This window comes from Thunnus thynnus, chromosome 18 (assembly GCF_963924715.1).
Source record: "Thunnus thynnus chromosome 18, fThuThy2.1, whole genome shotgun sequence".
Taxonomy (NCBI): domain Eukaryota; kingdom Metazoa; phylum Chordata; class Actinopteri; order Scombriformes; family Scombridae; genus Thunnus; species Thunnus thynnus.
This window is the reverse complement of record NC_089534.1, coordinates 6,196,300-6,224,223: the sequence shown is the minus strand read 5'-3', so window position 1 is coordinate 6,224,223 and position 27,924 is coordinate 6,196,300. Positions and strand designations below refer to the sequence as shown.

General features: G+C 38.0%; 3 protein-coding genes across 4 annotated transcripts in view; all 3 read left to right on the top strand.

The window, feature by feature from the left end:
- The first annotated feature begins 610 nt into the window (after nucleotides 1-610).
- Nucleotides 611-20,944, top strand: LOC137169363 (interferon-induced protein 44-like). 2 transcript variants are annotated; one of them, XM_067572484.1, is made up of 9 exons: nucleotides 611-685; nucleotides 1,334-1,375; nucleotides 1,490-1,523; nucleotides 1,624-1,819; nucleotides 2,983-3,129; nucleotides 3,306-3,477; nucleotides 3,674-3,774; nucleotides 4,553-4,763; nucleotides 20,848-20,944. In XM_067572484.1, exons 2-8 carry the CDS (start codon nucleotides 1,336-1,338, stop codon nucleotides 4,745-4,747), a joined length of 885 nt encoding a protein of 294 aa, XP_067428585.1. In that variant the 5' UTR covers nucleotides 611-685; nucleotides 1,334-1,335; the 3' UTR covers nucleotides 4,748-4,763; nucleotides 20,848-20,944. The 2 variants fall into 2 exon arrangements, with proteins under 2 accessions (XP_067428585.1, XP_067428584.1); XM_067572483.1 differs by lacking the exon at nucleotides 20,848-20,944 and having other exon boundaries at nucleotides 4,553-5,221.
- LOC137169362 (interferon-induced protein 44-like) overlaps nucleotides 11,571-27,924 on the top strand; it is a 20,454-nt gene continuing 4,100 nt past the window's right edge. The window contains exons 1-4 of the mRNA XM_067572482.1: nucleotides 11,571-11,607; nucleotides 25,714-25,755; nucleotides 25,869-25,902; nucleotides 26,003-26,198. Of these exons, the coding sequence (XP_067428583.1) occupies nucleotides 25,716-25,755; nucleotides 25,869-25,902; nucleotides 26,003-26,198 (270 nt within the window). The 5' untranslated portion in view covers nucleotides 11,571-11,607; nucleotides 25,714-25,715. The remainder of the gene's footprint in view (nucleotides 11,608-25,713; nucleotides 25,756-25,868; nucleotides 25,903-26,002; nucleotides 26,199-27,924) is intronic.
- LOC137169366 (interferon-induced protein 44-like) overlaps nucleotides 24,723-27,924 on the top strand; it is a 20,930-nt gene continuing 17,728 nt past the window's right edge. Inside the window, exon 1 of the mRNA XM_067572493.1 lies at nucleotides 24,723-25,051. The gene's annotated coding sequence lies outside the window, so the exon portion shown is untranslated. The remainder of the gene's footprint in view (nucleotides 25,052-27,924) is intronic.

Sequence of the window (27,924 nt, the reverse complement as noted above, 5' to 3'; positions counted from 1 at the left end):
AACTTGAGCTCAGAGTTTTACTGTAACTGTTTTCTTCTCCAACCATGGGAGCAGAACAATCCATATCTAAAACACCCTCACCAACTCCATGCAAGATTGTTTAAAAAAATCATAGTTTTCATCCGTGGAAAATTACATGTTGTTGAATGATGACTGTAATTTTTCATAATCTTTTGTCTTACATGAGCACATGTCATGTCTATAGAGGGCAATAAATGGGGGTTGAAGTTTGGGTTTGCCTATGTCATTGATGTGAACAACATCCCTCTTTGTGTGACATTCTGATTAACTTCTCTGTTGTTGTCTGTGATATCTGAGCATCAAATATAACATTTAAACTGCTTGTGAAATTGCAAGAGAATTAAAAAAAAAAAAGAGAACGAGCAGTCAGCAGCACAGTGCATTAAAGTGCATTTAAAGAGAAAAATAAGGAACAAGAAAAGAAAAGTAAGCAGATCAGTTCAGAAAAAGACAAATCATCAAACATCCTGATGAAAATGAAAATGAAAATGCAGTTTGTGGTCTGAAGAGAACAAGGTGAACAAATACAAGGATGGGAGGATAGTTTATTATGTTAATTACTGTACTGACATTACAGGAGACTATATAAATTACTATGCTTAGTCCAAGGCTCACATTCAGTCTTTCACTTTGTTCCAGAAGGACAACAACAACAACAATACAGGTACAAGGTTTCAATCAAACTTATCCTCAAAGGTGCAATGACTTGTTTCCTATGATTATTAAACTGTTTTATGTTTGTTTTATATATCAATATCGTGCTTATTGCTAAATAGAAAAACGAAACAAAATATGATCATTGTAAGAACAACGTGACAACATGTATTTTAAAAAGCTTTATAATTTTGACATTTTGAGTCTATTTAGTGTAATTTACTTTAGTTTGATTCATTTAAAGCCTGGTTTTTGGTCATTTATTTTCTTTAGTTAATCATTTTTCTGATAATGAATAATTTTGATGTATTTTGTTCAGTGTCACTCAGTATGACGGTTCATAAAACTGATCACATTTTATACACTGATTAAGTTTATTAATTTGTACTATAATTTTTGATGGTTTGAATTAACTTTGAACCTGCAGCTACATTCTAATCTTTTAATAATGTGGCTTTTTATATCTCATTTGCACTGAAAATTACACTAAATCACTTTCGATTTACGTACAGAAAGACCTAATATGCTGTTGCAGCATATTAGTAATATTTATCATTATTAATTTATTTTTCCCACCAAAGTGTAGCTTTACAGCTAAACCTAAATACTTTCTTCAAAGATGAGTTTAAAACTTTTTGTGTGACTGTTTACTCTCCAGCTATGGGATCAAAAGGCTCTAAATCACCTGAGCCGTCTCCATGTAAGACTATTTTTTAAAATGTTTAAATTCAAAGAAAATTGCTCATTGCTGCATGATGAAGGTATTTCTTCATAATCTTTTGTCTTACGTGAATGTGTGTCCTATATTTGTCAGTTCTCGACACACCATGGAGAGAAATAAACTGGAGGTGAGTGTGTTTCCACCTTCACAGCACAAACTGCACAAATTAACTCTGTAAAACTGCACTTAAGTTTAAACTCTAATGTGATGTTTCCTTCTCTGAGCAGTAACAAAAAGAGCGCTCTGCAGTATGTGAAGAACTACAAACCTCACATCGAAGGTCGGCAGCTCAGGATTCTTCTTTATGGACCAGTTGGAGCTGGAAAGTCCAGCTTCATCAACTCTGTTAAAAGTGTCTTAAAAGGCAGAATGTGTGCACTGGCCTTGGTGGATAACATCTCTGGTGACTCTTTCACCAAAACGGTATGAAGCAAGTTTGATTGTGTTGATAAAGTAAGAAAACATCCGAAATGTAGTCATATAAAAACATCACAAACCCTTATGAAAATCAATTGAGCCTCTTGGCTCCTTATTATAGTGCTGATAATAATAGTATTCCTAACAATAATAAGATGTATTCTTAATATTATTTAATTATTATTAAAGTCAGTAAAATGGACAGAGAAATCAAACTTTGCATCATATGCAAGACAACAATAGAACAATCCAACAATGCAACTATTACTCAGAAAGGTCAGTCTATAAAAATGTGCAGCAGTGAAAATGCTGCTGCAAATAAAGTGTTAAGGGTCCTAAATCTACAAGAAGCTTTGACTGCTGCAGCAGTGACAGAAACCCACTGACTTCCTGTTTATGAACTGAATGTCCTAAACTGTTATCAAAGCATAAAATCATACATATCATCTGCTGACACACAAAGTTATTCTTCTGCCTCTGTGATGACGCTCTGGTTAAGTGTAGGCAACTAAAACAGCTTCAGTTAAAAAGAAAGAGAAGGTGGGAAAGAGTAGGTCTGTAAAGCACAGCTTCATACGTCCATCCATCCACCCGACTTATCAGTGGTAAAGAACTTGTAGCTGAGCACAAGCAGTGGACCGTCTGGAGACCTATGTCCACTGGAGGCCACTTGTCAGGAAAAATATTTTAGGTTCTTGAACAAATGATGAGTGCTGTCATTTTTTGTTGAGATCAGACTTACTCTTCCACACTTCATATCGAGTTATTTAACGCTTGTTACTCAGGTCTGAATCTCCAAATTGAACAGTGCCACCACACCATTTGTCTGTTGTCTATACCATGGAAGAGGACCCGCTCCCTATGTAGATATAAAGGGCTCACTCCAAGCTAACGTAACACAATGATTTTTAGTTTCAAGTGATTATGAAGTAATAAAAACATACTTATGAATGTCATATTCCATTTTAGTAGATCCCCTAAACCTTACACACTGATCCTTTAAACCCTAAAAATATGAACTAACAAAACTAAACTGATTAATCAGACAGTGTGTGGAAAAACCTAATTAATCTAATACTGTTTGCTATATGGTAGCTGGGTGTTGATGTGTCTATTCTTGCTCTCTACTGATCACAATAACTGCTCTTTTCTCCATTTGTGGTTGACAGTACACAACCTACAAGATGGAAGAGGAAAACCCGAACACCTTTTACCCTTTTGTCTTCAATGACATCATGGGCCTAGACTCAATAAGAGGTGTCCTTGTGGACGACATTAAACTGGCTTTGATGGGACGTGTGAAGGAGAATTACAAGGTATAGTTACTGCAAACACTGGAGATATTAATCAGCGTAATTAACAAGATTATTTTGAATTACAGTATCAGTCAAAAGTTTGGACACACTTTTGACTGGTACTGTATATATTTATTATATTTGATTATATGTATTGCAGCTGTCATCATTCAGGTGGATTTAACTTTGTTTTCCAGTTCAATCCTGTATCTAAGTTGTCAGATGGCGACCAATTCTACAACTCAACAGTAAATCCCAACGATACAGTAGATGTCCTGGTTTTTGTCATTCCTGCCGACACAGCACGTAACATGAGAGATGAAACTGTGCAGAAGATTCGGGAAATCAGGATAGCAGCCAGTCGGCTAGGTGAGAGCATAAATCAGTACTTCTACATGTAAGATGATACTTGAAAAACACCGTCTTAATGTGGTACCAAACATTTTTAAACACTCAGTTCCTGTATGTTTGTTTGTAATTTCCTTCATCACAGAGAACAGCAGCTGTAGTCAGTTTATATTTATGTCAGTTATGGGACTCATTAGTTTTTCTGTTGTCTTGGCAGGGATTCCTCAAGTGGCCATTCTCACCAAAATTGATCAGACCTGTCCTGAGATCAAAGACGATTTAGAGATAGTCTACAAGTCCGCCGGTGTGAAGGAGGAGGTACATTAAATTCAATTTAAAAAAACAATTTCGGTGCTGTTAGCCGTCCAAAATGACATTGTCAACACTTTTAGTTTCACAGTAAACTGCCTTAACTTTAAAGGATAAGGCTGCGATTTTCTATATTTTTGTTATTGTTAACAAATCTCATGTTTGGAGCGAAACCAACAATGAATTGATCCACTAACAAGTATTGTGTGTGTATCCAATGCCTGATGTAACTTATACTTCCATTGTTGTCCAGAAACTACTAAAAACACATCAATGAGCCAAATCGCTGCACTGGGTGACATGTTCCTTCATGATGAAGACGATGGCAACTGTAGTTTGTCTCTGGAGAGGATGCCATGCAAGGCAGACTGACCATGTGCGGGAACGCGGTTCTGCTCACAGCTTCATTAGCTTGTTGTACTACATATCACAACCTGTAGATTTTAACTCTCAGGAAAGACGTTCCTTGTGTGGCAGATGCCACTCATCATGTGCAGGAATGCACAATCTCTTGACTTTGTACTACAACTTCAGTAAACAATTTTAACAGTTTCTTGACAACAACGGAGGTCTACAACAGAGAGGAATAAAATATCAGGCTTTGGATGCACACACAATACTTGTTAGTAGATCATTAATCACCAGCCATATTCTTTGAAATTCTCTCTGCTTAATAAGGTCAATATTGGTCCAAATGATTTGATCGGTGCAGTGAGCACAAAAGCCTTGGGATGTTTGTTTGGTTTTTTTTTAACCTCTGAGACATTGTGATTTTTTTTAAACATAGATGGAGCAGTTCAGTGCAGACGTGGGTATCCCAATGAACTGCATCTTCCCCGTGAAAAACTACTCTGAAGAAATCGACCTCAACGATGACACTGACTCACTGATCCTGAGCGCACTGAGACACATCATCAACTTCGGAGAAGACTTCATGAACCACAAAATGAATCAGGCTGAAGATTCACACAGATATACTTGAGGACAGCATAAAAAAGGTTGTATGTCATGACAAATGCTTTATTATCAAACAGGATTTATAACAGAATCTACATTACTTTATTACTTTTTGCTTGTTTGTATGAGGTTTCATTCGCTGTATTAAGACTATTATATGATGACTGATCGGTTTCACGTTGTTTTGCCCAAACATTGTTGAAACCCACAGAACTTTGTATTCACTTCTACATTTCCAAAGATACCCAATATATCAGGCTGAATTTCAAGGAAATGTGTCTAAAATGCTGAACATCCAGAATATTTCCATTTGATGTCGTGTTTTAATATTAGCATATTCACTGTGTAGCTTTAATGAAGAACTGGAACAAGCTGACAGACAATAAATCTGCTTTTTGAACCTTCAGCACAAATGTGATTATTGTTACCATTAAAATGTATTTTTTTTAAGTGACATCTGAATAAAGGTACTTTATTTGTCAGTATTTCTGTATTTGGAAAGCCTTTTGGACCCTTTTAAATGGTTGTTTATCAGCTGGTTTGGCATTTGATTACCACCTAAACAACAGTCTATATAACAAATGCATGTCATCATTTTTCTAGCATAAATTCACCTCTACCAACAATAAAATAGTCTGTAATTAAATATATATATATTTCATTTGTTTGACAAAAAACCGCTCAGAGTGTTAAAATAATTTTTAAAAAGTCATGTAACTGTGGGAGGTTCCATTAACTTATTAATATGGTATCAGAAATTAGTCATTCAAATAAATTTAAGCTTGGAGAAATAAAAACTCTTCATGACGATTTGTGATGAATTCAATCTGTAAAGCTCAAACAACATCCTCTGCCTCAGAGTTACAGACTGGAATACATCATGGCAATTTAAGGATGATTTTCATCCCACTGGTTGATAAATGCATTAATAATCTTTCAGCTTTTAGGGACAGTGCCCATCACAAGTAAACAACAATGTTCCATAAAATAGCATAAACCTCTTTCACTAGTCTGGTTCAATATAAAGTTACAGCTAAAGCATTGCACTTACACTAATATACTTGAACATACTTGAAGGGCAGCTTACTGTTATTTTTAGTCGTGGGGGTTCATTTTTCAAGGGCTGGTAGTGTGGAAAACAATAACACTGATAATTGGGATGGATTAGGGTGATGCTGGAGAGTCCAGCTTCATCAACTCTGTTAAAAGTGTCTTAGAAGGCAGAATGTGCAAATTGGCCATGGCAGGCAACATGGCACACGACTGTCTCACCAAAAAGGTACAGTAAGTGTGATTGTGTTGATATTGAGAGTGAGAAATCATCCTGAATTTATCTAATGAAGGAGTTATTTCATTAGTTTGATTAGATTATTATTATTTTTTGTTAATGTTATTTTTATTTATTTTGTTTTGTGGGTAAACACTAGGGACATCAGACAGTAGGTGATATAGGTAGCCAGGTGTTGGTGGCAGCATGATTTTTTAACATGTTTGTTTTCTGTTGAAAGCTGAAAATAAACCCTCTGAACGGAGCTTTTGGCCTGGAAAATAAATTCTTTGACTGTCTGAGTAAGCCTAAGTAACCTGGTGCATTTGTGGCTCTTTTTTGATTTTTCTTGAATTTTGATATTTTTGAAGGAACTCTTGATTTGTCCTTTTTTGCCTTTTGAACAAATGGCCACAACATAAAGTAAAAAAAACACCCTTGGAGTAACCGACATCAAACCCGACTTCGGAACAAGAAAACAGGATAGGAGGATCACTTATTGGAAAAACTGGTTCTCTGGATTTCGTGAATGAATGTGCATTGGAAGCGCACGAAAAGGAAAGCCCTCTCCAATAAACCAGACAAAGGATTGGCAGCCACACAATATCAAGGCACATCAAAATCAGAGGGAGTTCACAATTAATAAACATCGCACAGAGATGGTGTGTGCATGAGACAAATATGGACTGTAAAGCTGTATTGGAAAGCGGCGCAACGATTGGAGTTGACTGTCATGTTCCCATTGCGCAATATTGTCTTTGTCAGTTGTGTTGGACATGAATGAGACTGGTGCTGATTATTTGAATTGTTGTTGCTGTGCTTATTTGTGGGTCTTATTATCGTGAAATGTAACGTAATATGTGTCGGCGTGGTTGTTGATGGTGCTGCGCAAATGATTGTTGACTGAGCGATACATTGTTTCTGTTTGGTCTGGTTCCGGTTGTGGTGTGATATATTGCTTCAATTAAGTTTCTCTACAGTTTGTGGATGTGGTATTGCATAGCCTACAGTGGAAGAGGTGTTCACTGAGGTTGATGTTGCTTCCATGAATTGTTTATGGTTATGCTGCTAAATTTGGCGCGTGTGTTAAAGTGGAGGCGCACACAATGTCTGACGTTACTAATGCAAAGCCTGACGGTAACATGCCTATGCCAGCAGAAGAAAGAGATATCAAGGTCACTGCAAAGGGTCTGGGATACCATATAGAAAGGCATCAAGCAGCAAGAAAATCAAAATGCAAGCATGCAAGCAAACGTATGAAAAGTCTTCAGATGCTTATGGAATCAAAGGAAAATGTCACTGATGTGCAAAATGAATTGTCCAATTTCATCAAGTGCTGTGATGAAGCAAATGAGTCTTTCTTGTCTATACCCCAGGATGAAGTGGAAAGGTAAAATAAGTGGTTTAACACACAAATGACACTCTATAATGACTTTGTGGAAAAGGTGAAAAAGTGGCTTGTTGATGCAGGTCAGTTATATGAACAACCTGACGTTGAATGCTCTGAGCAAATTGATGTTGATCATGAGGAAATTGGACCTGGGGATAGTATTTTTAACATCTCATGCTCTAAATCAAGCCATGTAAAAGCTCCATCTCAGTTATCACACATCTCTACAACATCATCTGCCCGCATCAAGGCTGAAGCTGAGAGAGCGGCTCTTATGGAACGTGCTGCAGTATTAAAGAAAAAACATCTAATAGAGGAACAAGAGTAACAACTGAGGAGGGAAAAGGAAAGATTGGAGTTGTAAACTGAGATGGCAGCTGCTAATGCTAAAATCAGTGTATTGGAAGCTGGTGCATCAAGGAGTGGATCAAGAGTATCAGATGGAATGCACTCTTATTTTGAAAGGGCTAATGCTCAATCCATCAGTAATCTAAATCCTTCTGCTGCCTCTTACTTTCCTAAAAAAGAGCTAACTAACATCTTACCTCCACCACTGGTTGTTCATCCAAAGGAAAGGACACAGGATCAGATTCCTAAAACATCAGTAAAAGCTGACGTCCAGACTTAGGTGACAAATCAAGTGCAAGAAACTCATTTGAGGTTCAGCATGCAGGCCCACACCCATGTACAGAGAAGCTCAACGGGTCATGTTCACTCTCAAACTCCAATCCTGAGTGATAACAATCAAAATGACATTGTCCATATCATGCAAAGACAAAATGACATCACTACTTTATTACAACAGAATCTGTCATCTTCTCTCCCACCAAGAGACATTCCAATTTTTACTGGAGATCCTCTTCAGTACCAAGCTTTTATGAGAGCATTTGAAAATGGAGTGGAGGGAAAAACAAACAACTTTGGAGACTGCTTGCACTATCTCGCTTGCACTATCTCTCACGGCTGCCCCAGGGGGCAGTCGCGAGAGATAGTGCAAGCAGTTGCCCCCTATCTCTCGCACTATGATGCTGGAAAGTCCAGCTTCATCAACTCTGTTAAAAGTGTCTTAGAAGGCAGAATGCGCAAATTGGCCATGGTGGGCAACACGACACATGACTGTCTCACCAAAAAGGTACAGTAAGAGTGATTGTGTTGATATTGAGAGTGAGAAATCATCCTGAATTTATCTAATGTAAAACTTTGACAAAGCTCCAAATAAACTGTTTAAGGCCACCAATCTGTTGCTGTAGCAGCTTCTTTTTAAAGCAGTACTGACTTCCTGTCTGTTGACAGGGGCCTCAGCCCCGAATATTTCTGGTCCTCAAAAACTAATATTTTTATGTGACAAAGCAGAATTTAACTTGGAAGGGTGAGAGATATGGCACAGCACACAAGACGCATACAGGCCATGGTAATCAGGAGAGCCCCTGTCCCTGTGTAAGAAAACCTGAACCTGAACTGAAAAAGGAAACATTGGTATTGAAACAGTTGAATTGGAAGAAGTTGTATTGGCACTGAAAAAAGTTCCCCTGAAAAATAAAACACAGACATTAAAAAAATTACAATCTCTCATGTCCCCTCACCCATGAAGACGGTGGTTACCGTAAATTGTCTAGAAACGGCTCCAAAGAGTACGCTTTTTTTATAGCAAAGATTCAGTTTTAACAATTATTTAAACAAAACTATGACACATTTTTTTATTATTGTGTGACACAAAATATAGACATACATAACATTTAAATGGTCAAAATCTGCATCTATGGCTGGTTAGTTCAGTTATTGATGTTATCAGAGATGAGTCATTCATAAAAATGATGATAATAAGCTGTTAGTAAAGTTAACTTCAGAGTGTTAAAATCTCTTTCTGATAAATTAAATCAGTAAAGCTCAAATAATCTCCTCTGCTTCAGAAATTGATTTCTCTGCTCATCACAGGGTCACAGCACCACCCACAGGCTGAAATACATCATTACACCTTAAGAATAATTATAAAGCAACTGGTTAATAAATGTCATTAATTACAATTTAATTTTTAGAGGCATGATACCCCTGAATTTTCTGCACTATCTACACAGGGAATCAAATTTTTTAAAAATATGTAACTTATGATACTATTACAATGTCCATCACAAGTAAATAGAGACGATAGTAAAGTCTTAATTATACTCAGCAGTGTTTTCTTCAGTTTGTTGAGTCCGAGCTCTGACTCTCTCTCAACCAGCCTCTTATCACAACAAGTAAACACAATAATCACAAAAGACTTCTCTTTAAATGTAGAACAGAATTGATTAATCTCAGCAAGAATCGATACAATTAACAAATGCTTCAGTCACCAAATTACTGTACTATGACTAACACTACCTAAGCAAAACCTGCATAAAACAGCTGTACACTGTTAAACACACATGCAGGTGAATGTGTGTGTGTGTGTGTGTGAGAGAAAGAGACAAGATGGCGGACATGACTAAGGGAGGAAGTCACATCACACAAGAATCAAAATGGCAGATCTGACTGCGGTGTTTTGGTTAGAGACAATAGGTAAGATGGCGGTGCCTACTCAGCACGGGTCTCTAGTCGCAAGATGGCGCTGACTGGAGGTTGGAGACTCTGCAATCACCCATTTCAGGGTGTGTGCTAACAAATACACGTCTGTTGGTAATATGGCGAAGGGCAGAGCGTCCCACATTATCTGCCCACCAGATGTGTGAATGGGTGCGAGTGTTTATGTGCGTGTGTGCGTGTAAGAGAAAAACGCCAGCTCACGGCTGAGTTCTGCAGCTGTGGGGAGAAAGCTGTAGTTGCTTTCTCACATAGAAAAGAGCATGTATGGACAGTAGTCTATAACGCACGTTGTCTCGACTGTTGACCAACAAACCAACCTGCTGTCTCACTTGTGGTGCCACAATACACAACAGTCCTGAGTGGGACAACACAAATCAGCTTAGCGTGGTGAACACAACTAAACAAGCAGCGAGCATCGATGCTCCTCGGAGCTTAGCAGAGCAAAGGACTCGGAAGCAGAGCTTCCTGCGGCACGGCTAAAATGGAAAGGCGATGGGTGTATCTGTGCAGCTGGCACTTATAGCTGAGGTGATGTCATGGCTACGTTTCCAGGACTGTGGTGTTTGAGCATCTCTGCCAATGAGAGACGAGAGTTTGGGCTATCCCAGATCTCGCACCAAGGTGCTAACTGCAGGGCAGGCTGGGAGTTGTAGTCTGTGTGAGCAGCCTTGTGGTCACATTTCCAAGTTTCCAAGTAGGCCTGCCTTTGTCTGACCACATGGCTGAGGCCCAACAATGGGATAAACTACTTTGGTTGATATGTTTTTATGCTAGTGCTAGTTTATATCTCCTAATTGCAAGATTTTTTCTGACTTATGACAGTGAACTTTAGTTTGACTGAAGCTCCTCAACAGAGCCACAGCAGGATGTATCATCACAGAGCTCCAGCAGAGGGCAGCATGCCTCTATTTTCTTGTGTGAGTGCTCTGATTAATAGATGTATTCTTTGATTTTGAAACAGTAGCCTAATGTTGTTATTTAGCCTTTCTGAGGCTATTACAGGTTAAATAAATTCTTTTTTTTTATGAAAAAAATTGCACCCTCGCAATTTTTAACAGCCCCCTCAGTCACTTCATCCTGGCACTGGGCCTGCAGCTAACATCATATCAAACTAGCCAGCATGGTGTTGTCACCACCAGCATGCTACTCATCCCACCAATCAACAGTCACATAACCACCCTCAGCTACCTCATCTTAAACCGGGCTCAGACTGCAGAAGTTTTAAAATCCTAACTGATTTTGAAAGTGGATTGCATCATGCATTTAAGAAGACAAACTAACTAGCAGGCTGACAATATGTTAAGCTAGCATGAAGTTTAGTGGTGATAACAATTAAAATCAATGTTGCTGCCTTTTTCAGTTTTACTGAAAATGTTTCCCACTATCTGTGATGTTGTTTCGATCTGCAACAGATCAGTTCAGACACAAAGACAAAACATCCTGATGAAAATGAAACTGAATGTGCAGTTTGTGGTCGGAAGAGAACGAGGTGAACTTATCTTCTGTCATGTCAGTCTACAAAATACAAGTACAATAGGAGTGGGAGGATAATTTAATATGTTAATTACTGTACTGACGTTACAGGAGCCTATAAATAACTCAACTTAGTCCAAGGCTCACATTCAGTCTTTGACTTTGTTCCAGCAGGACAACAACAACAACACAGGTAGAAAGTTTCAATCACATTTATCCTCAAATGTGTGGTTAATTATTGTTTCCTGTGATTGTTAAACTGTTTTATGTTTGTTTATCAATATTGTGCTTATTGCTGAATAGAAAAACTAAACAAAATATGATCATTGTAAGAACAACAGGACAACATTAAGTGTATTTGAAAAAGCTTTATAATTTTGACATTTTGGGTCTATTTAGTGTAATTTACTTTAGTTTGATTCATTTAAAGTCTGGTTTTTGGTCATTTATTTTCTTTAGTTAATCATTTTTCTGATAATGAATAATTTCGATGTGTTTTATTCAGTGTCACTCAATATGACAGTTAATAAAACTGATCACATTTTGTACACTGATTAAGTTTATTCATTTGCACCATAATTTTCGATGGTTTGAATCAACATTATGTTTTTTAATAATGTGACTTTTTATATTTGCACTGAAAATGACACATTTTTTATTTAGGTACAGAAAGATCTAATTTGCTGTTGCAGGGTTTTAGTAATATTATTACAAGTAATTATTATTAATTTATTTTTTCCATCAAAGTGTAGCTTTACAGCTAAACCTAAATATTTTCTTCAAAGATGAGTTTAAAACTTTTTGTGTGACTGTTTACTCTCCAGCTATGGGAGGAGGAGGCTCTAAAAAACCTGAGCCGTCTCCATGTAAGACTATTTTCTTAATTTTTAAATTCAAAGAAAATTGCTCATTGCTGCATGATGAAGGTTTTTCTTCATAATCTTTTGTCTTACGTGAACTTGTGTCCTGTATTTGTCAGTTCTCAACACACCATGGAGAGAAATAAACTGGAGGTGAGTGTGTCTCCACCTTCGCAGCACAAACTGCACAAATTAACTCCGTAAAACTGCACTTAAGTTTAAACTCTAATGTGATGTTTCCTTCTCTGAGCAGTGACAAACAGAGCGCTCTGCAGTATGTGAAGAACTACAAACCTCACATTGAAGGTCGGCAGCTCAGGATTCTTCTTCATGGACCAGTTGGAGCTGGAAAGTCCAGCTTCATCAACTCTGTTAAAAGTGTCTTTCGAGGCAAGATGTGCACACTGGCCTTGGCGAATAACATGTCTTGTGACTGTTTCACCAAAACGGTATGAAGCAAGTTTGATTGTGTTGATAAAGTAAGAAAACATCCCACAGGTAGTATGTCATATAAAAACTTTGCAAACCTTTATGAAACTTGATTGAGCCTCTTGGCTCAGTATTATAGCACTGATAATAATAGTATTAATAACAATAATAAGATGTATTTGTAACAGGGAAATCAAACTTTGCATCATTTGCAAGACAACAATAGAACAATCCAACAATGCAACTATTACTCAGAAAGATGAGTCAATAAAAATGTGCAGCAGTGAAAATGCTGCTGCAAATAAAGTGTTAAAGGCCTGAAATTGACAGGAAGCTTTGACTGCTGCAGCAGCTACAGGAACCCACTGACTTCCTGTTTATGAACTGAACATCCTAAAGTGTTATAAAAGCATAAATCATACATATCATCTGCTGACATACAGGAAATTATTCTTCTGCCTCTGTGGTCTGGTTAAGTGTAGGCAACTAAAACAGCTTCAGTTAAAAAGAAAGAGAAGGTAGGAAAGAGTAGGTCTGTAAAGCACAGCTTCATACGTCCATCCATCCACCCGACTTATCAGTGGTAAAGTACTTGCAGCTGAGCACAAGCAGTGGACCGTCTGGAGACCTATGTCCACTGGAGGCCACTTGTCAGGAAAAACATTTTAGGTTCTTGAACAAATGATGAGTGCTGTCATTTCTTGTTGAGAGCAGGCTTACTCTTCCACACTTCATATCGAGCCATTTAAAGCTTGTTACTCAGGTCTGAATCTCCAAACTGAACAGTGCCACCAAAAGAATAAAGAGGCATTCACAGCCCTCATCAATGGAAACTCTGACTTCTGTGTTCTTATTTATGTTTGATATTTTTTCTTTCTCTACATAATTTTGACAATGATTACATACAAACAAGTGACCCAGGATTTTAAAGGGAGCAGACCCTCTCATGACCTTCAGGGTGCTTTCACATTTAACCTGCTGACATGAACCTTGGTGTGTTTTCCTGTTCAATTCGTTTAAGCTGTAGTGAGAGCTGTCAATCAAACTCTGGTGCTGACCAATTAGACCGAGACCACCTGAAAAGGTGGGTCTGGTTCCAGTTGGGCTTTGGCACGCTTTGTTTGTGGTGTGAAAGCAAACGGGACTATTTTGTGATGGTAGATATGTGATTTTATATGAGATGGAAAAGTAAAATTCAAGAAGTGCAGTTTATGGAGAAAGTAACAAAATAAGGAATATGAAAGATGTGTTTGAGAAAAAGTGGACTTTGGTTACGATCAGAAGTTTATTTATCAGCTTGTCCCCCTCTTCAAACAGACAGGCGACTATATTACTGATGATGTTATCTGGCTACTTCCTGTAAGCAGCATATACTCTGATGTGTGCATACACACACACACACGCACATATATATGCATAAATGTGTGCAGTATCCAAGCCTGTCATATCTCCCCCTTTTTTGTTTTTTTGTTGTTTTGTTCATATCGAGCCATTTAAAGCTTGTTACTCAGGTCTGAATCTCCAAACTGAACAGTGCCACCAACAGAATAAAGAGGCATTCACAGCTTTCCCTCATCAATGGAAACTCTTACTTCTGTGTTCTTATTTATGTTTGATATTTTTCCTTACTCTGCATAATTTTGACAATGATTACATACAAACAAGTGACCCAGGATTTTAAAGGGAGCAGACCTTCTCATGACCTTCAGGGCACTTTCACATTTAACCTGCTGACATGAACTTTGGGGTGTTTTCCCGTTCGGTTCCTTTAAGCTGTAGTGAGAGCTGTCAATCAAACTCTGGTGCTGACCAATTAGACCGAGACCACCTGAAAAGGTGGGTCTGGTTCCAGTTGGGCTTTGGCACGCTTTGTTTGTGGTGTGAAAGCAAACGGGACTATTTTGTGATGGTAGATATGTGATTTTATATGAGATAGAAAAGTAAAATTCAAGAAGTACAGTTTATGGAGAAAGTAACAAAATAAGAAATATCAAAGATATGCTTGAGAAAAAGTGGACTTTGGTTAGGATCAGAAGTTTATTTATCAGCTTGTCCCCCTCTTCAAACAGACAGGCGACTATATTACTGATGATGTTATCTGGCTACTTCCTGTAAGTAGCATATACTCTGATGTGTGCATACACACACACACACACACACGCACATATATATGCATAAATGTGTGCAGTATCCAAGCCTGTCATATCTCCCCCTTTTTTGTTTTTTTGTTGTTTTGTTTCTTTTTTTGTTTGTTTTGTTAACAGACAGATAAGGAAGGTATTTTAAAAAACAAAAGGATTCAATATTGCTTATTCAGTTTTTCTGTGTTTGACAACCGTTAACAAACCCCATATCCCATAAGTCCACATGTGGCCACAGAACATTATTTTACTTGTCTTCTGGCAGCAGTTTGCATGATCCAAGTTATTTTTGAGATTGCACAGGTGTTTACTGTCTGACCGCAAACTGTGCCCAGCTTTTCAGAAACAGATCTACAAATATGGCCCAACTGTTGTCGTCTGCACTGTACACCACTGTAGAAATACTGGATTTAAATGTTGGTTTCTCCCCGGGGAAAGAGGTTCTAATACCAGGCAGACAGTAAACACCTGTAAGATCACAAAAATACTTGTGAAGTCAGTTTATGATTCCTCATTCTGTGGTAACTGAGCGAAGTGTAGAGAGTTTAAAGGACCCTTGTTTAGGTTTTAGTGGCATCTAGTGGTGAGGTTGCAGATTGCAACCAACTGAATACCTCTTCCCTCAACCTCACCCTTTCAACTTTTCTACTGTAAAAACATGGCAGTGTAACATGGTGGGCACCGTGGAAGGGGACCCACTCCCTATGTAGATATAAAGGGTTCATTCTAACGTAACAAAAGTACAACAATTTTTAAGTTCACGTGATTATAAACTAATGAAAACATACTTATGAATATTATATTCCATTTCAGTAGATCCCCTAAATCTTACACACTGGTCCTTTAAACCCTAAAAATGTGAACTAACAAAATTAAACTGATTAATCCGACACACTGAACTAATCTAATACTATTTACTTTATGGTAGCTGGGTATTGATGTGTCTATTCTTGCTCTCTAGTGACCACAATAACTTCTCTTTTCTCCATTTGTGGTTGACAGTACACAACCTACAAGATCGAAAAGGAAACCCCGAACACCTTTTACCCTTTTGTCTTCAATGACATCATGGGCCTAAGCGAAGGCAAAGGTGTCCTTGTGGACGACATTAAACTGGCTTTGATGGGACATGTGAAGGAGAATTACAAGGTATAGTCACTGCAAACACTGGAGACATTCATCAGTATAATTAACAAGATTATTTTGAATTACAGAACCAGTTAAAAGTTTGGACACACTTTCTCATTCAAGTGAATGGGAAAGTGTGTCCAAACCTTTGACTGATACTGTATATGTTTATTATATTTGATTAAACATATTGCAGCTGCCGTTATTTAGGTGGATTTAACTTTGTTTTCCAGTTCAATCCTGAATCTAAATTGTCAGAAGGCGACCAATTCTACAACTCAACAGTAAATCCCAATGATACAGTGGATATCCTGGTTTGTGTCATTCCTGCTGACACAGCATGTGTAATGACAGACAAAACTGTGCAGAAGATTCGGGAAATCAGGACAGCAGCCAGTCAGCTAGGTGAGAGCGCTAATCAATATTTCTACATGTAAGATGATACTTGAAAAACATCATCTGAATGTGGTACCAGAATTTTTAAACACTCACTTCCTGTATGTTTGTTTGTAATTTCCTTCATCACAGAGAACAACAGCTGTAGTCAGTTTATATTTATGTCAGTCATAGGACTCATTAGTTTTCCATCTGTTGTCCTGGCAGGGATTCCTCAAGTGGCCATTCTCACCAAAATTGATAAGACCTGTCCTAAGATCAAAGAAGATTTAAAGATAGTCTACAAGTCCGCCTATGTGAAGGAGAAGGTACATTAAATTCAATTTAAAAAAACAATTTTGGTATTGTTAGCTGACCAAAAATGACATTGTCAACACTTTTAGTTTCACAGTAACGTCTGGCAATTTTCTATATTTTTCTTATTGTCAACAAATCTCATGTTTGGAGCCAAACCAACAATAAACTGATCTACTAACAAGTATTGTGTGAGTATCCAAAGCCTGATATATATTATTCCTCTGTGCCGTAGACCTCTGTTGTTGTCCAGAAACTATTAAAAACACATCAATGAGCCAAATCGCTGCACTGGGTGACATGTTCCTTTATTATGAAGCCAATGGCAACTGTAGTTTGTCTCTGAAGAGTAGTTGCTTGTATGGCAAACAAGACTGAGTATGTGTGGGAAAGCATACACAATACTTGTTGGTAAATAATCAATTGCCAGCTATATTCTTTGAAATGATGGATTGATTATGTCTGGCCAATACCCTCTCTGCTTAATAAGGTCAATATCAGTCCAAATGATTTGATCGGTGCAGTGAGCACAAAAGCTTTGGGGCTTTTTTTTTTTTGCATCTGAGATGTGTTTTTTTTAACATAGATGGAGCAGTTCAGTGTAGACGTGGGTATCCCAATGAACTGCATCTTCCCTGTAAAAAACTACTCTGAAGAAATCAACATCAATGACGACATCGACTCACTGATCCTGAGCGCGCTGAAACACATCATCGACTTTGGAGAAGACTTCATGAACCACAAAATGAGGCAGGCGGAAGGTTCACACGGATATGCTTGAAGACAACATAAAAAAGGTTGTATGTCATGACAAATGCGCTATTATCCAGCAGGATTTATAACAGAAACTACATTATTTTTATTACTTTTTGCTTGTTTGTATGCATTATCTATATGGTATCAGAAATTAGTTAAAAACTCTTCATGGCAACTTCGGATGAATTCAATCTATAAAGCTCAAACACCCTCCTCTGCCTCAGAGTTACAAACTGGAATACATCAATGAATCAATGAATTACAATTTAGGGATGATTTCCATCCAAGAGCAAGCAGTGTTGAGGCAGTACTCGTCACACCAGAAAGTCAAATCAAATCTGCTGGAAGCTTTAGCAGGAGGCCACCACCGCTGGGTGGTGAGGACACTGGAAGTGTTGCTGGTTTTTCAGCAGCACTTCCAGTGTCCTGCTGTGCTTGTCAGCCTTCCAGAGGATCAGAATTTACATCAGGAATGGCTCAAATTAATTTTTGGAGACAAACTCTAAGCTAGTGACAGCTTTTGGAAAGCAATATTGCACTGACTTACTAATTTAAAACTAGTGTTGGCTTCTGAGCTCAGCCCACCACATCAACCTGCTGGAGCTCACAGCAGTTCAGAAGATGTTTCTCCACTTTGCTCCAGAGCTGAATGGAAAGCATATGATGGTGAGGTCAGACAACATCACAGTGGTGGCCTACCTGAACAGACAGGGGGGTGTCAGATCCCCGGCCCTGTACAGGATGGTGGAATCCATCCTGACCTGGGCAGACCACCACCTCTGTTCATTGAAAGCCTGTCATGTTCCAGGGTCCCTCAAAATGGGGACAGACGGGATGTCCAGACAGGTTCCACTCTAGGAGAAGTGGAGCATCTCCCTGGCCATAGCTGCACAGATCTGACGATGGTTTGGCCGACTTCTTCTTGAGCAAGGAGAACAGCCAGGGCCCCCTCTGGTTCTCCCAGAGGAAGGCCAATGCCCCCAATTGTTGTCCCCCTGGCCAGTATCGGGTCTGTGGGCGGTGCCTGACCTGCCCACAGCTCTGAGTGAGCCACAATGGCTTCGTGTCTGCTGCAGCTGAAAACGATGAGAGCATTGACACTGAACCAAAACAGTTAATAGAGCCTATTTACATTGGGTCTGTTGTATTGTTGGGATACATGTAGCACTGATGAAGTATAAAAACACAATGAAAGCAAACATTGTTTTACTTCCACTCAATACCTGCATAACCTAGCAAGCACAGCCCTCTTGTGGCCTAAGAAGGTACCTGATTATTCCAAAACATGAAAAATATTAAGTTTAGACTTTGCATGTATAGAGGCAACATATGGTTAAAATCTTCCTGGCAGTACTGACATGTTACTGTGGCCTCTAAATGGAGAATTATATAAATTCCTTGACAATGTTTAGCTCATGAATTAATATCATCAAAGAAATTACAGAGAGGTTCACTAAGTGTGCCTGTACTATCTAATGCCTGAGTACAGAGTACAAACTTAAATTACCTTTAAAAGGTCAGAATCTGCATCTGTGGCAGGTTTTGTTCACTTATTTATGTTGTGAGGGTGTAAGTTGTTCATGAAAATTATGAGAATAAGAATCATATTTTGATCAATCAAATCTCTGAAGCTCAAACACGCTCATCTTCCAGAGAATTTGACTTTTCTTCTCATCACAGCGTCAAATCAATACATCATTACAATTTTTAAGCAACAGGTTGATGACCAACATTAATAATAAACATGTTATGTTGAATTTTTACTTATTTCTTATAGTAAAATGGTTGGCTTTCGTTTTATATATACTGTATATACTGTGTTAAACTACTTTAATACATTATATATGGTTCTTTGAATACTTTTAAATGCTGGAAACTTCTTGGTATTGCTTGGATTGTTGTTGTTGTTCTTTGTCTTATGCCCCAAGAGTATCTGGATATCAGAAACAGCAACACCTACGGCAACCTAACTTGGAAGATATGTAACAGATCAAATCTGGTTAAAAAATTGGAACTGAGCCTTAGTGCACAGTATGTAATTCCAGTCGCTAGGGGTCTCTCAATCAAAACAATAACAAAAGATGGAGTGTGATGACGGTGTGAAGTAGCAAGGGATCATGGGAGTTGTTGTCTTCATTCCAGCTTCTACAAGATAGGATTACTCCAGTGTTCATTGTTCAGGATGTTTTTGCCGGGAGCCAATTATCCACAGAGGTCTCCTCCTCTCCAAAACAAACGGACCTGGTGATTACAGATAAAAACACTGAATAAAGCAGTTTCACCTAAAAAATCAGTGCCTCTCAGCAAGCACCTGATGTCCAGTAGGGGCTGTTGGCTGAGCTGCTGCTAACATTTGCTCTGTTTATTTCTCTTATAACGTGAGATCCATACGTTCGGCAGGTTTCTACCGGGAGCCGAATTATCCGCAGTGGTCTCCTCCTCTTCAAAGATAAACGTACATGCAGATAAAAATCGGTAAAAATACTAATTAAAGCTGTTTCACCTAAAAAAATCGGTGTTTCTCTGACGATATTTGGCGAGCACTGGACTTCCTGGAAGGGCTGTTAGCCGAGCTGCTGCTAACATTTGTCTCCATTTCATCCATTCCGTTTCCACAATGCAAATTAATGAGTTATGATAGTTTCCTCAGTTCCTTCATGATAATCTTCACGAGGAGCTAGTGTTTTGCAAAGAGCTTCCCATGAGAACAACGGCAGATAATGTAATGCGCTGCCTTAATGATTTCCTCACCAAAAAAGGTCTTGAGTGGAAATAGGCTGCGATTTTCTATATTTTTGTTATTGTTAACAAATCTCATGTTTGGAGCCAAACCCACAATGAATTGATCCACTAACAAGTGTTGTGTGTGTATCCAAAGCCTGATATAATTTATACTTCCATTGTTGTCCAGAAACTATTAAAAACACATCAATGAGCCAAACCGCTGCACTGGGTGACATGTTCCTTCATTATGAAGACGATGGCAACTGTAGTTTGTCCCCGGAGAGGATGCCATACAAGGCAGACTGAGCATGTGCGGGAACACGGTTCTGTTTACAGCTTCACTAACTTGTTGTACTACATATCACAACCTGCAGATTTGAACTCTCAGGAAAGACGTTCCTTGTGTGGCAGATGCCACTCAGCATGTGTACAATCTCTTGACTTTGTACTATAACTTCAGTAAACAATTACAATAGTTTTTGGACAACAATGGAGGTCTACAACAGAGAGGAATAAGATATATCAGGCTTTGGATGCACACACAATACGTGTTAGTAAATCATTAATCACCAGCCATATTCTTTGAAATTCTTTCCGCTTAACAAGGTCATTATCGGTCCAACTGATCGGTGCAGTGAGCACAAAAGCCTTGGGATGTTTGTTTTTTTCTTACCTCTGAGATGTTGTGATTTTCTTTAAACGTAGATGGAGCAATTCAGTGTGAATGTGGGAATCCCAATGAACTGCATCTTCCCCATGAAAAACTACTCTGAAGAAATCGACCTCAACAATGACACTGACTCACTGATCCTGAGCGCGCTGAAACACATCATCAACTTCGGAGAAGACTTCATGAACCACAAAATGAATCAGGCTGAAGATTCACACAGATATACTTGAAGACAGCATAAAAAAGGCTGTATGTCATGACAAATGCTTTATTATCAAACAGGATTTATAACAGAATCTACATTACTTTATTACTTTTTGCTTGTTTGTATGAGGTTTCATTTGCTGTATTAAGACTATTATATGATGACTGATCAGTTTCACGTTGTTTTGCCCAAACATTGTTGAAACCCACAGAACTTTGTATTAATTTCTACATTTGCAAAGATACCCAATATATCAGGCTGAATTTCAAGGAAATGTGTCTAAAATGCTGAACATCTAGCATATTTCCATTTGATGTTGTGTTTTAATATTAGCATATTCACTGTGTAGCTTTAATGAAGAACTGGAACAAGCTGACAGACAATAAATCTGCTTTTTGAACCTTCAGCACAAATGTGATTATTGTTACCATTAAAATGTATTTTTTAAGTGACATCTGGATAAAGGTACTTTATTTGTCAGTATTTCTGTATTTGGAAAGCCTTTTGGACCCTTTTAAATGGTTGTTTATCAGCTGGTTTGGCATTTGATTACCATCTAAACAACAGTCTATATAACAAATGCATGTCATCATTTTTCTAGCATAAATTCATCTCTACCAACAATAAAATAGTCTGTAATTAAATATATATGTATTTCATTTGTTTGACAAAAAACAGCTCAGAGTGTTAAAATAATTTTTAAAAAGTCATGTAACTGTGGGAGGTTCCATTAACTTATTAATATGATATCAGAAATTAGTCATTCAAATAAATTTAAGCTTGGAGAAATAAAAACTCTTCATGACGACTTTTGATGAATTCAATCTGTAAAGCTTAATCAACATCCTCTGCCTCAGAGTTACAGACTGGAATACATCATGGCAATTTAAGGATGATTTTCATCCCACTGGTTGATAAATGCATTAATAATCTTTCAGCTTTTAGGGACAGTGCCCATCACAAGTAAACAACAATGTTCCATAAAATAGCATAAACCTCTTTCACTAGTCTGGTTCAACATAAAGTTACAGCTAAAGCATTGCACTTACACTAATACACTTGAACATACTTGAAGGTGCAGCTTACCGTTATTTTTTAGTCGTGGAGGTTCAGTTTTCAAGGGCTGGTATTGTGGAAAACAATAACACTGATATTTGGGATGGATTAGAGTGATGCTGGAGAGTCCAGCTTCATTAACTCTGTTAAAAGTGTCTTAGAAGGCAGAATGTGCAAATTGGCCATGGCAGGCAACATGGCACACGACTGTCTCACCAAAAAGGTACAGTAAGATTGATTGTGTTGATATTGAGAGTGAGAAATCATCCTGAATTTATCTAATGTAAAACTTTGCCAAAGCGCCAAATAAACTGTTTAAGGCCACCAATCTGTTGCTGTAGCAGCTTCTTTTTAAAGCAGTACTGACTTCCTGTCTGTTGACAGGGGCCTCAGCCCCGAATATTTTTGGTCCTCAAAAACTAATATTTTTATGTAACAAAGCAGAATTTAACTTGGAAGGGTGAGAGATATGGTGCAGCACACAAGATGCATACAGGCCATGGTAATCAGGAGAGCCCCCTGTCCCTGTATAAGAAAACCTGAACCTGATCTGTAAAAGGAAACACTGGTGTTGAAACAGTTGAATTGGAAGAAGTTGTATTGGCACTGAAAAAAGTTCCCCTGAAAAATAAAACACAGACATTAAAAAAATTACAATCTCTCATGTTCCCTCACCCATGAAGACGGTGGTTACCGTAACGTGTTTAGAAACGGCTCCAAAGAGTACGCTTTTTTTATAGCAAAGATTCAGTTTTAACAATTATTTAAACAAAACTATGACACATTTTTTTATTATTGTGTGACACAGATAATAGACATACATAACATTTAAATGGTCAAAATCTGCATCTATGGCTGGTTAGTTCACTTATTGATGTTATCAGAGATGAGTCATTCATAAAAATGATGATAATAAGCTGTTAGTAAAGTTAACTTCAGAGTGTTAAAATCTCTTTCTGATAAATTAAATCAGTAAAGCTCAAATAATCTCCTCTGCTTCAGAAATGGACTTCTCTGCTCATCACAGGGTCACAGCACCACCCACAGGCTGAAATACATCATTACACCTTAAGAATAATTATAAAGCAACTGGTTAATAAATGTCATTAATTACAATTCAGTTTTTAGAGACATGATACCCCTGAATCTTCTGCACTATGTACACATAGGGAATCAAATTTTTAAAAAATATGTAGCTTATGATACTATTACAATGCCCATCACAAGTAAATAGAGACGATAGTAAAGTCTTAATTATACTCAGCAGTGTTTTCTTCAGTTAATGGTGTCGGGGCTGGGAGGAGCACATTTGGTTATTAGCAATAATTGATCATTATCAAAGGTAATTCTTAATGATTAAATCAATAAAATTATTAATACGGATTAATAACATGCATAAAACAACAGCTGTAAACACACATGCAGGTGAATGTGTGTGTGTGTGTGTGTGTGTGTGTGTGTGTGAGAGAGAGAGAGAGAGAGAGAGAGAGAGAGAGAGAGAGACAAGATGGTGGACGTCACGTGAGAGTGAAGATGGCGGACATGACTACGGGAGGGAGTCACGTCACACAAGAATCAAAATGGCAGATGTGACCGCAGTGTTTTGGTTAGAGACAATAGCTAAGATGGCGGTGCCTACTCAGCACGGGTCTCTAGTCGCAAGATGGCGCCGACTGGAGGTTGGAGACTCTGCAATCACCCATTTCAGGGTGTGTGCTAACAAATACATGTGTCTGATGGTGATATGGCGAAGGGCAAGCAGCGAGCATCGATGCTCCTCGGAGCTTAGCAGAGCAAAGGACTCGGAAGCAGAGCTTCCTGCGGCACGGCTAAATGGAAAGGCAATGGGTGTATCTGTGCGGCTGGCACTTATAGCTGAGGTGATGTCATGGCTGGGTTTCCAGGACTGTGGTGTTTGAGCATCTCTGCCAATGAGAGACGAGAGTTTGGGCTATCCCAGATCTTGCACCAAGGTGCTAACTGCAGGGCAGGCTGGGAGTTGTAGTCTGTGTGAGCAGCCTTTTGTCGCTCTTCCTTCGTTATAGGGATTAAAGGGAAAAGGCAACCTTGTGGTCACGTTTCCAAATTTACAAAGTAGGCCTGCCTTTGTCTGACCACATGGCTGAGGCCCAACAATGGGATAAACCACTTTGGTTGATATGTTTTTATGCTAGTGCTAGTTTATATCTCCTAATTGCAAGATTTTTTTCTGACTTATGACAGTGAACTTTAGTTTGACTGAAGCTCCTCAACAGAGCTCCAGCAGAGGGCAGCATGCTGCCATTTTCTTGTGTGAGTGCTCTGATTAATAGATGTATTCTTTGATTTTGAAACAGTAGCCTAATGTTGTTATTTAGCCTTTCTGAGGCTATTACATGGTTAAATAAATTAATTTTTTTGATGAAAAACTCATCACTTCATCCTGGCACCGGGCCTGCAGCTAACATCATATCAAACTAGCCAGCATGGTGTTATCACCACCAGCATGCTACTCATCCCACCAATCAACAGTCACCTAACCACCCACCAAGTTTTAAAATCCTAACTGATTTTGAAAGTGGATTGCATCATGCATTTAAGAAGACAAACTAACTAGCAGGCTGACAATATGTTAAGCTAGCATGAAGTTTAGTGGTGATAACAATTAAAATCAATGTTGCTTCCTCTTTCAGTTTTACTGAAAATGTTTCCCACTATCTGTGAGGTTGTTTCGATCTGCAACAGATCAGTTCAGACACAAAGACAAAACATCCTGATGAAAATGAAACTGAATGTGCAGTTTGTGGTCTGAAGAGAACGAGGTGAACTTATCTTCTGTCATGTCAGTCTACAAAATACAAGTACAATAGGAGTGGGAGGATAATTTAATATGTTAATTACTGTACTGACGTTACAGGAGACTATAAATTACCACACTTAGTCCAAGGCTCACATTCAGTCTTTGACTTTGTTCGAGCAGGACAACAACAACAACACAGGTAGAAAGTTTCAATCACATTTATCCTCAAATGTGTGATTAAATTATTGTTTCCTGTGATTGTTAAACTGTTTTATGTTTGTTTTAAATATCAATATTGTGCTTATTGCTGAATAGAAAAACTAAACAAAATATGATCATTGTAAGAATAACAGGACAAAATTAAGTGTATTTGAAAAAGCTTTATAATTTTGACATTTTGGGTCTATTTAGTGTAATTTACTTTAGTTTGATTCATTTAAAGTCTGGTTTTTGGTCATTTCTTTTCTTTAGTTAATCATTTTTCTGATAATGAATAATTTCGATGTGTTTTATTCAGTGTCACTCAATATGACAGTTAATAAAACTGATCACATTTTGTACACTGATTAAGTTTATTAATTTGTACTATGATTTTTGATGGTTTCAATCAACTTTGAACCTGCAGCTACATTCTAAGTTTTTCAATAATGTGACTTTTTATATTTGCACTCAAAATGACACTAAAACATTTTTGATTTAGATACAGAAAGATCTAATTTGCTGTTGTAGCATATTAGTAATGTTATTACAAGTAATTATTATTAATTTACTTTTTCTACCAAAGTGTAGCTTTACAGCTAAACCTAAATACTTTCTTCAATGATGAGTTTAAAACTTTTTGTGTGACTGTTTATTCTCCAGCTATGGGAGGAGAAGGCTCTAAATCACCTGAGCCGCCTCCATGTAAGACTATTTTTTTAATTTTTTAATTCAAAGAAAATTGCTCATTGCTGCATGATGAAGGTATTTCTTCATAATCTTTTGTCTTATGTGAACTTGTGTCTTGTATTTGTCAGTTCTCGACACACCATGGAGAGAAATAAACTGGAGGTGAGTGTGTCTCCACCTTCGCAGCACAAACTGCACAAATTAACTCTGTAAAACTGCACTTAAGTTTAAACTCTAATGTGATGTTTCCTTCTCTGAGCAGTGACAAAAAGAGCGCTCTGCAGTATGTGAAGAACTACAAACCTCACATCGAAGGTCGGCAGCTCAGGATTCTTCTTCATGGACCAGTTGGAGCTGGAAAGTCCAGTTTCATCAACTCTGTTAAAAGTATCTTTCGAGGCAAGATGTGCTCACTGGCCTTGGTGGATAACACCTCTGGTGACTCTTTCACCAAAACGGTATGAAGCAAGTTTGATTGTGTTGATAAAGTAAGAAAACATCCCACAGGTAGTATGTCATATAAAAACTTAGCAAACCTTTATGAAACTTGATTGAGCCTCTTGGCTCCGTATTATAGCACTGATAATAATAGTATTAATAACAATAATAAGATGTATTTGTAACAGGGAAATCAAACTTTGCATCATATGCAAGACAACAATAGAACAATCCAACAATGCAACTATTATTCAGAAAGATGAGTCTATAAAAATGTGCAGCAGTGAAAATGCTGCTGCAAATAAAGTGTTAAAGGCCTGAAATTGACAGGAAGCTTTGACTGCTGCAGCAGCTACAGAAAACCACTGACTTCCTGTTTATGAACTGAACATCCTAAAGTGTTATAAGAGCATAAATCATACATATCATCTGCTGACACACAGGAAATCATTCTTCTGCCTCTGTAGTCTGGTTAAGTGTAGGCAACTAAAACAGCTTCAGTTAAAAAGAGAGAGAAGGTAGGAAAGAGTAGGTCTGTAAAGCACAGTTTCATACGTCCATCCATCCACCCGACTTATCAGTGGTAAAGAATTTGCAGCTGAGCACAAGCAGTTTTGACAATGATTACATACAAACAAGTGACCCAGGATTTTAAAGGGAGCAGACCTTCTCATGACCTTCAGGGCGCTTTCACATTTAACCTGCTGACATGAACCTTGGGGTGTTTTCCTGTTCGGTTCGTTTAAGCTGTAGTGAGAGCTGTCAATCAAACTCTGGTGCAGACCAATTAGACCGAGACCACCTGAAAAGGTGGGTCTGGTTCCAGTTGGGTTTTGGCATGCTGGGTTTGTGGTGTGAAAGCAAACGGGACTATTTTGTGATGGTAGATATGTGATTTTATATGAGATAGAAAAGTAAAATTCAAGAAGTGCAGTTTATGGAGAAAGTAACAAAATAAGGAATATGAAAGATGTGCTTGAGAAAAAGTGGACTTTGGTTAGGATCAGAAGTTTATTTATCAGCTTGTCCACCTCTTCAAACAGACAGGCGACTATATTACTGATGATGTTCCTGTAAGTAGCATATACTCTGATGTGTGCATACACACACATATATATGCATAAATGTGTGCAGTATCCAAGCCTGTCATATCTCCCCTTTTTTGTTTTTTTGTTGTTTTTTTTGTTTCTTTTTTTGTTTGTTTGTTTTGTTAACAGACAGATAAGGAAGGTATTTTAAAAAACAAAAAGATTCAATATTGCTTATTCAATTTTTCTGTGTTTGACAACCGTTAACAAACCCCATATCCCATAAGTCCACATGTGGCCTCAGAACATTATTTTACTTGTCTTCTGGCAGCAGTTTGCATGATCCAAGGTATTTTTGAGATTGCACAGGTGTTTACTGTCTGACCAGGAACTGTGCCCAGCTTTTCAGAAACAGATCTACAAATATGGCCCAACTGTTGTCGTCTCTGCTGTACACCACTGTAGAAATACTGGATTTAAATGTTGGTTTCTCCCCGGGAAAAGAGGTTCTAATACCAGGCAGACAGTAAACACCCGTAAGATCACAAAAATACTTGTGAAGTCAGTTTATGATTCCTCATTCTGTGGTAACTGAACGAAGTTTAGAGAGTTTAAAGGACCCTTGTTTAGGATTTAGTGGCATCTAGTGATGAGGTTGCAGATTGCAACCAACTGAATACCTCTTCCCTCAACCTCACTGTGGCCATGAAACTCACGA

Coding starts and splice junctions, on each gene's coding strand:
- LOC137169363 (XM_067572484.1), top strand. CDS start 1,336: ATGGGATCAAAAGGCTCTAAATCACCTGAGCCGTCTCCAT. Junction 1,524..1,623: donor TGGAGAGAAATAAACTGGAG/GTGAGTGTGTTT, acceptor TTCTCTGAGCAG/TAACAAAAAGAGCGCTCTGC. Junction 3,775..4,552: donor CCGCCGGTGTGAAGGAGGAG/GTACATTAAATT, acceptor TTTTAAACATAG/ATGGAGCAGTTCAGTGCAGA.